General features: G+C 38.3%; 1 protein-coding gene across 1 annotated transcript; it reads left to right on the top strand.

The window, feature by feature from the left end:
- Window positions 1-6,633: 6,633 nt before the first annotated feature.
- On the top strand, window positions 6,634-9,627 carry LOC755955 (UDP-glucuronosyltransferase 2B18-like). The gene is made up of 2 exons (XM_030999124.1): window positions 6,634-7,919; window positions 9,588-9,627. Exons 1-2 carry the CDS (start codon window positions 6,634-6,636, stop codon window positions 9,625-9,627), a joined length of 1,326 nt encoding a protein of 441 aa, XP_030854984.1.
- The last annotated feature ends 181 nt before the right edge of the window (window positions 9,628-9,808 follow it).

Genomic DNA, 9,808 nt, shown 5'->3' with positions numbered 1-9,808 from the left:
ATAAACATGAAACAGAAATATAACACGACTGCAAGAAATGATAACTTAGGAGAAATAAAGAGTACCAAATGCTGTAATAGTGTTACAAAAAATTGTAATGGTGCTTGCTTTATCTCATGTGATATTATTTTCACAGATACTGCTTGTTAATGATTTATTTGGCTTTTCCCACTTATGCATGTGTTCTCAATCATGTTCAATCATTTGCTTGTAACTTTTGGTTTAAAAAAAAAAAAAATTCCTCATGGTAAATGAACTTTAGGGAAAATATGGCATACTAATTGTTCTAATTTTGTTTTGCTTTCTTATTCTACTTTATTTACATTGCTAGAGTACTAATTGCAAAAATATGGGACACATTTTGACATGAGCAACATATGTACATGTGTACTGGTAATGTCATATGTTGCCATATCTATTCTTTTGTTACTGCTGAATTGCAATACATGTGTATGCTTTAAGGTAGTCATGCCCAATATCTGTGTAAGTGCAATATTCAATATTTGTACCTGCCAAATTTGTAGTAAAATGTCAGATCTCATGTTGAGTATCCACTCAGAATTCATGTATTTAATCCTACATTCAAAATGAAAACCTGGCATTAGTTTTACTGGGAAGTATTTGGGGCATTGAATAACAATAGGAATGATAAGTGTAAAGGGAATTTGATTGTTTGTGCACAAAGTTGTCATTTTGAGAAGGAGTTTGCTATGTGGACATACACAATTCAAGGTGTTATTATTTCATCTTTGTGGCAAGAATTTGTTTAATAAATAGCTCATTGACCGGGGAGGGGGGAACTGGGATTTGGATTGGATAGGGACATGTGGCTTAAGCCTCCAAACCAATCCCATTTTAAAATGTAATTTCTCCAGAAAAGAGTGCCCATCGGATGCAAAAGCAAAAAGACTTCAAATATATTTCATTTTGCATCTGGGAATTCCAATTTCATTTCAGGGAGAATGTGGGTGAGGTGTTGGTCGAAAGAAAGTTGTAAGCCATGATTAAGGGGTAGATCTAAAAGTGGAGCATTTTGGGAGGATTTTCCAGGACAAAATCATAATCAGACCTCATGTTTTGGGATTTTTTTGCCAAAAAGTGATCCATTTAGAGATGCACATCCATATATACCTTGTTAGGTGGGTATCTGCCCCAAAGTTTTGAATAACAACAACAAAAAACATTACTCATTGCATGAATTATCCTCTACTTGTGTGCAAACTAGAATTGAAAGATCCATCGTAAACTATATTAAAATCAGTGGCACATGGCATGAGGGAAGGCTTGGCGATACATGTATGGGTTTTCAAGAGTCTACATCATATGTATGTGTTAAATATGCCTTGTGTCTTCCTAGATGTAACAGTAACTACTGATGCCAATGTGCCTTTAAAATTCATGTGCTTATGTGAAGTATGGATGAACTGTATCAATGTTATTATGGTGCAATATAGGCTGTAATTCGATTGATTAAATTATTATTTTTGAATGAAACATCAACTTCGAGAATGTATTGATTTAATATATCGCATGAAATAAAGTAGAAGGCAAAAATAGAATGTATGTTTTCTTGTATTTTGTGTGTTAGACCATGAAAATCTCAGAATATGTAGTTGTGATTAATAATTTCCAAACGGAAAAAGCTAATCGATCTATTTTAGTCAGGAAACATTGTTTTATAGCTTAATTAAGATCTTGACCTTGACCTTGACCAACGATCACTGAATATTGTAAGATCGCATATGCTTCCGATATCTTCATTAGAACCGAATTCATGACCCCATACCAAACGTTGTATTACCTTTAATTGATTGTGAATAATGAAATATTGGGTATATGTAACAAATAATTAATTCCCAATTATTTCCCAAGGTTCAGCCCTGCTCTCTTGGCACCCCACTTTGAAGTCATGAAAAGCAAAATACAAATAAATAGGGCTAGACCTAGCTGCAAAGGCAATGCCATCCCCAAGTGAAGCATTGAAGAACGAGCCTCAAAGCTGTTTTTAGGCATTGACCTACTGATTTAGGGGTCATATAACCTTAATCTATGTACATTTCTGATGTATATTGGACACCTACCTTCCTGTTAAAGGCTAAGTCCACTTTAAAAATAATTTGCTTTGAATAGATGCAGAAAAACTAGAGAAACAGCAAACAAAAAAGAGTAAAATCGGATAACTAATAAGGAAGTTATAAAAACACTACACAAATTGCCAATTTGGTTATCAGTTTGTGACGTCATTGCCTCACAGGGCATGTTGGGACTGCCATGATGAAAAGACGGAGAGAATTGGAAACGTTCATTTTCACTAACCCCTTGCCATTTAGCCCAAAAAGTGGCAATTTGCGAATTTTCCCCAAATTTTGTCTGAACTCCCGTTTTGGGAACAAGCGGGGATCAATATAATTCTGAGGAAAATTTAGGACTTTTATGATGAGGAAAGTGAGAGGATTGAAATTTTTCGCGCAAAAATGATGAATTAGACCTTTGTCAATTTTGCAAAAAAGTGGCGATTTTCGAATTTATCCAAAATTTGCCCTTACGAGCTTTTAGGGAAACAAATGGGGATCAACATAATTAAGAGGACAATTTGGGACTTTCATGATGAGGAAACAAAGAAGATTGAAATTTTTCATTTTTTGGCCCCAAATTTAGTGGCAATTTTCGAACTAATCCCAAATTTGCCCCAACGCCCTTTTTGGGAATAAGCGGTAGTCATAATCATTCTTAGGGAATTTTGGGACATTCAGGATGAAAAAGCGGAGAGGTTTGAAAATGATCAACTAAACCCTTGCTATCTTTGCCAAAAAGTGGCGATTTTCGAATATTCCCCAAATTTGCCTTAACGCTCCTTTTGGGGACAAACGGGGATCAATATACATCTGAGAGCAATTTTGGGACTTTCTTGATGAGGAAACAAAGAAGAAATTTTCGCTAATTTGCTTTAACGCCCTTTTGGGGAATAAAAGGGAGTCTTAATAATTCTGAGGGCATAATGGAACGTTCATGCTTTTCCGGGAACGTATTCGTCGAAAAGTCCAATACTACGATCATTGTACCTCTTATTTTATAAGAACTTAGTCTGAACTGAAACAGAATAGTGTTTCAAGCGCGTAGCCAGGATTTCATTTTAGGGGGGGCGGTAGTAAGCACGCGAAGCGTGCGAATCACTTAAAGAGCGCGCAAAGCGCGCTCCCTAGGGGAGTGGGTGCAGGGAGGCAAAGAGATTCGATCATACACGTATGTCCTCCGTTTCCCCCCCTCCCGCGCGAAGCGCGAAAGCTTTGAAAGAAGACGATTCGTTGTACCTTTCTCGACTCATAATCCTTGTCTGAATTCAGTCCCTCCACTCTCTCGCGCGAAGCTTTGACGTTTCATTAAATTATTAGAGAAAGAAGACGATTCGTTGTACCTCTCTCGACTCTTAATCCTTATCTGTATTCAGTCCCTCCCCTCTCTCACGCGGAGCTTTGACGTTTCATTTAATTATTAGAGAAAGAAGACGATTCGTTGTACCTTTCTCGACTCTTAATCCTTGTCTGAATTCTGTTCCCCCCCCCCCCCCCCCCCTCTCGCGCGAAGCTTTGACGTTTCATTGTACCGTTCTCGACTCCTTTTCCCTTTTTCTTCCTACCTCCTCTTTCTTTTTTTTTCTTCTCTTTCTCTCTCTTTTTTTTTTTGGCCGGCGTTTTTTTTTTTTTTGGGGGGGGGGGCGACCGCCCCCACCGCCCCCCCCTGGCTACGCGCCTGTAGTGTTTGACAACATGAGACGAAAGCCAAGGATAATAAGTTATTAGACTGCAAAGCTGAATAACATCGAAGAAAAAACATGCGTATGAACAGATAAACTAAAACCCTCATGGACAAATACTGTATTTATTCTCAAGAAAGTTATGTCATTACTATTTCTTTGATAACAAAGTCCATTCATTGAAGGATTTTTCGCAAAGTGGAAATAAAAGTGTTAATAAACCATTTGTATCAGTTTCTTTTGAACAAATTTGTTGAAAGATTAACGTTAATTCTATTCAACTCGGCTGACGCCTCGTTGAATAGAATGTTAATCTTTCAACTCATGAAAATATTCGCACTATTGAACTCATAACCATTCATTATTTGTATAATACATAAAGTAAGTTCAGCAGCTCAAGGTCGCAATATCATTCTTTTATGGCATCTATTGATGTTTATATCCCATCACCCAATACCTTGCTTTGCATAGATCTGTTTACTAATGTATTTTAACTTTTGCAAGTTTCCCTCCAAACCTTTATACCAATTAACTATGTGTGTGTGTGTGTGTGTGTGTGTGTGTGTGTGTGTGTGTGTGTGTATGGGTGCTCTCACCTCAGCATTCTTGTGGGGTTTTATGTGCGCTTCACATACCCCTTGTGAGGCATTTTTACTTTGTGGGGTATTTTTTCAGGACCCCACAGAGTAAAGTCTTTCAAATGACTGTATATTCGGTGTCCTATGCCCTGCGGGGCATTAGAAGTGGTACCCCATAAATGACTTTTTGTGAGCGTGTGCTAAAACTTGCACACTTTTGTATGGTAACATCGTAAGCACACCGCCGGGTTGTTATCGCCAGGTTGTACATACCCCACTAGTAGGGGACCACAAGGTATATCTGGAACGCACAGAAATACCCCACAATCAGGTGCCCCACAAAGGCCCTGATGTGAGAATGTGCGTGGGTGTGTGTGCGTGTGTGTGTGTGTGTGTATTGGGTTTTTACAGACGTGTATCAATCAGATATGATTATTTACGTCTGGGGACCGACCTTTAAACGTCACCATCCGTGAGTTTTGAACCTGCGTCCTCGGCTGAATCAGTTTGTAACTTCCACTTTTTAGCTGGATTACAGGCGCACGCCACAACGCCTAGTTATTTGATTCACCTGCTATGCAAAATGGCAGATCTATATGGATGGGATTCACTTTGCACTGTTCACTTTGTTCCTATGCCTGGTAAGCCTCTCACAAGCTTTGCAGGCGTCAAGAGATACTTTTGTTAAAAAAATGCATACAAGTATTTCGCTCAACCCTCAATACAATAGACTTAATCTTATGAACCATATGAGTACGTCGTCCTCATCAAACGCGACATCAATTATAGAAATATAATATAAGGGAACAAAAAAGTAGTCCAAAATGGCTTTCGTAATAACATTTCATAATACCACCAAGTCCAAATGCAATAAATAACTCGCTGATTGAAATAACAATGTTATTAACGTAACATTTTAATTTATCATCAAATTTGTCTAACTGTCATATGCACACTATGACCATCACCATTTATGTATGACACTTCACTTCAATTCCAATTATTAAACAATAAACCATCAGTGAGAATCACTCATTCAGACAGATGAATACAACATAATATTATTTACCTTTTTATATCTATCTTACTTGTCTGTACATATTCGGATCGCATTTTGCACTTCTCCAGATGTCATGCTGCTTCACTAATGGCAAAACTTCTCTGTGTACCGGTAATTTTCTGCTTTCTCTATATCTTCGATCCAATTTCAACTAGCCTGCTCTTATATCCTCGTGTATTTCCAGCGATTTATGTCCGCATGGTGGAGTCTTGTAAGATATTTGTGATATTATCTTGGCTTCCTGAGCACGGCAGATAGACGTTGATCTATACGGAACAGCTTGGACGACGCGTCCAAGGCCGCAGAAGAATCGAACTGAGTCAATGACAATATAATAATTATATGCATGCTTTTCGAAAAAGACTTTCTCTTGACAACTCATATGCTTGTCAGAGGCTTGCCCGACATAGCAAGAACTCGTGTACAAAAAGTGGATTCCATCTATAGAGATGCCATTATTCAAAGCAGGTGAATGAAATGGCTGGTTACTAGGGTTTATAGGGAGAGAAACATGCACGGGCGGATCCAGCCGATGGCAAGAGGGGGGGGGGGGGGGGGGGTGGGGGGAGGCTATTCGTGAGGAAATATTTATAGCGGCGACTTAGCCAGCCGGGGAATAAGCGGGAGGGGGGGGGGGTAGGAACACTTTTTTGTGTCCAATTTGTGAGGAAATATTTAGCGGCGACTCGAGTATCTTCTGAATAATACGTTATATCTAACATAACGATTCCACAAAATTTAGAAATGGCACCGCGTCAGGATGGGGTGAACTGAAGGACTCATGGCAGCCCGCTGCTAAATAAAATCTTTGCCTAATCTTTTATTTACCAATCTTACAGAAGACGATTTCTCGAAAGTAGGCCACAAGTCCAACAGGTCCAAGGGTAGGTTTATTGTAACCCGAGATGAGTTCAAAGTCCTATCCCATCCAGATTTGCTATACACGAACGGACGATAATAAAAAGTGTGCAGAAATTGAATATTAACATGCTTGTCGCGTTCTCGCAATATAAAAACGAGGTCCAACTCTCAAAGATTACTTTTTCGGTTCAGCAATGGCTTTCAAAAATGGCTCTGTGTTTTCCGCCATGTGTGTATTGGCTCTCCGTTTCGCATTTTCTGACAGTGCCAATGTTTTAATCGTAGGCGTCTTTGGAGGAGGAAGTCACATGATGGCACTGGTTCCTATAGGAAGAAGTCTTGTCAATCGGGGCCATGAAGTAACTTTTTTAATTGATGACATGTTTACACATAACTACGCTAAACCGAAGTACACGGACTACTTCAAGTTCGAGCACTACAGCTTTCCAAATCTAGACAAGGAGCTTGCTCACCTCAATGACCAGATGAGTGACTTTGCTTTTACCGAGAACCAAGTTAGTCAAATGCTTTTCATGGTATCGTTGTTTGCAGATCTAAACCGTCGGGTTTGCGAGGAAATATTTAGCGACGAGGAGCTTCTGAAACGATTAGAAGGGGTGGATGTTGTTCTGGTTGATGTTGTTTGGCCATGTGGGATCTATATGAAGTCGTTCCTTTCAAAGCAGAAAAACACCAAAGTTCGTGGAGTCGTCGTTGCTACGTTGGCATCATACCCCTACATGCAACAGCTTGCTGGGTCACCAGTACATCCATCCTATCAACCCATGCCTATAACAGGGCTGTCCTTTAACATGTCGTTCCTGCAACGCGTCAGCAATACCATATCCTACCTGATTGGCAACATCTTCAATTATTTCATGTGTTCAAGACCCTATCACGAGATTGTAGACAGATACGGTTTGGATCCGTATATGAAAAGTTCTATCCATGAAGATGTTGATCTTTATCTAATCAACACCGAATTCGCCGTCGAGTTCCCGTATTCCTTGATGCCGAATATTATCCCTGTCGGTGGTCTAACGGCAAGACCAGCTGAACCTTTAGAAGATGACTTGGAAAGCTTCATGCAAGGTTCTGGAGAATATGGGGTCGTTGTCTTCTCTCTTGGCTCGAACTTCACACGGATAACTAATTCAAGACCCGAGCTCGTCCAAGTTTTCATTGCTGCACTCGGTCGTTTGCCTCACAAGGTGCTGTTTCACCTGCAGGCAGATCCGCCAGAGAACCTTCCTGGAAACATCAAGGCGTTGCCTTGGCTTCCTCTCCAAGACGTCCTTGGTCATCCGAAGACACGTCTCTTAATCTATCACGGTGGCAACAACGGCTTCCTGGAGGCGGTCTATCACGGCGTGCCCCTCGTCATCATGCCCTTGGCCGGTGACCAGATCGACGTCTCTGTCAGGGTCGAGTCGATGGGCCTCGGTACGACCATCGACAAGACGCGGTTGAGCGCCGACTACATCTACCAAAGAGTGGCGGAAACTCTTCAGAATCCAGAGTACAGTGAGAGGATGAAGCGTGCATCTGCCATCTTTAAAGACCGGCCAATGACAGCCCCTGATCGGGCAGCATTCTGGATTGAACACGTGATCAAGCATGGCGGAAGCTACATGCGATCACCCGTCCATGATTTATCATTTGTTCAGTATCATTTGTTAGATGTGATATTGATGCTAACTTTAATATTTTTGACAGTAATGTACCTCTCTTATAAAATTCTTAGATTATGCATGTGCATTTGTTTTCGTGTAAACAAAAACGAAAAACATAAGCATGACTGAACTGTATATGAACATAGCACGTTTATTGTGCAAACGGTAATCATGTATTCATTAAACGTTTGTATAGACCATGATAATACATTCATTTCAATTTTCAAGTACTCTTTTCACAATTTCTACATATTTGTATTTTGTAGGCCTATTTGTATTTGATTTTTGTTTTCATTTAACTTTATTGACATATATATTAATATTTTGTTCGAAAATCACACCAATAAATGAACTACGATAAACTAACGCTGAAAACAGAACAATGTGTATTAAAAAAGCTGTAACAAGCAAACGTAATTATCTTATAATTCATCAAGTAGAGTACGTTTAATATAGGAATATAAGAAATACTTAAGTACAAATGGTTTTTTGACAATATGAGCCTGTAGCTCACCCTGAAGTAGATTATATGTATTTGTACAAAACACTCCTCTGTTGGATAAACCGATAAAAATACATTTAAACTTGAAAAACTAATTCAAAGGTTATCACGTCCATCAATAATAGTGTATCTCAAAAATGTGGCAAATTCTTAGATGAGAGCGTTTTCTTTGTGTGACATTACACAGTTCACAACTAAATAATTCATACCCGACGCATAATGCTATCGAAATTGTTAGGTTCATTTCTTTTAAAGAAGTTGCTATCACGTTCCAAGTTATTTTTTTTTTTCTTCTCATGTTCATCCAAAAGTCTTCCTGTATTACGTTTTTTGAATTACTTATTAAACATCTTGATTTTAGTTTGAGAATAATTATGTTGTGTTTCCATTAATTGCTTGCAATACATGTACTTATCTAAAGGCAATGTTCAATTTAGTCTTTAGATTTTGAAAACGAGGACTTCGTTGATGAAAAGAAATGTTTGGCATGCACCCAGTATAATTATAAAGATCGCATGCTTGATCTTGTAATTGAAAACAAGTCAGAAACAAATCTTGGAACCATTAGTTATAATGCGATTTGTATTCATTAATTGTTGCTAGGTAGGATGCATATTATGGATTGTCCTACCTAACATCAAGGAATGTATGCAATTCGCATTCTGACCATTGAAACACAATGAATTGATCCTAAGTATGTATAATAGTTGGATGAAATAATTTATAGCGAGGCAACAACAAAGATTTGTGCATAAAATTTGATTACGTTACGAAAATGGCCTATTGAATAAATGAATGAAAACTATTTGTAAGCGAGGTTTGGAAAAAACTTAAACGCAAGAATGCCGACTATCCAAATCTATGACGGCATTTAAAGGGGAACTAACCCCAAAGAATAAGTGTAAATATTCTGTAAAACGAGATGAATTCCTGCCTTTTGAAGTACAATAAATATTACAAACGTGTACAAGAGATATTTCTTTTACGATTATAACATCTTTCTTCTTCTCCTTGTTTATATTCTATTGTATAATTATTATACAATAGAATATAAACATAGGAGAAACTGAATGTATTATACATTTAGTTTCTCCCATGTACTATGTGGAAATGTCGTCGTTTTTCGCCAATGTTGTCAATTTGTATTTGTGTTATACAGGTTTCAGGGAAGACCAGATTTTATGAATGAATTGCCCTGATTTATAACATGTGAAATATATATGTAAAGAAATAAACATATATATAATATATGTGTCAATAAATAAACTAAACTCCCTGTTAAAACACAACTCCCTGTTAGAACTGAACAGGATAAGTTTGAAAATACAAATCACAAGACCTTCTCTCAACCGAGTCTCAACACAATACATACATCAAAGC

This window comes from Strongylocentrotus purpuratus, unplaced genomic scaffold, assembly GCF_000002235.5.
Source record: "Strongylocentrotus purpuratus isolate Spur 01 unplaced genomic scaffold, Spur_5.0 spur5_scaffold_5, whole genome shotgun sequence".
NCBI classification, from domain to species: Eukaryota; Metazoa; Echinodermata; class Echinoidea; order Camarodonta; family Strongylocentrotidae; genus Strongylocentrotus; species Strongylocentrotus purpuratus.
The sequence above is the reverse complement of the archived record's forward strand: the minus strand, read 5'-3'. Positions and strand labels throughout refer to the sequence as shown.

What these genes read in the sequence shown, in the direction of transcription:
- LOC755955 (XM_030999124.1), top strand. Translation starts at nt 6,634, where the DNA reads ATGTTTACACATAACTACGCTAAACCGAAGTACACGGACTACTTCAAG. An exon ending in CATGATTTATCATTTGTTCA is followed by an intron (nt 7,920 to 9,587) that starts GTATCATTTGTT and finishes TGTGTTATACAG; the next exon opens with GTTTCAGGGAAGACCAGATT.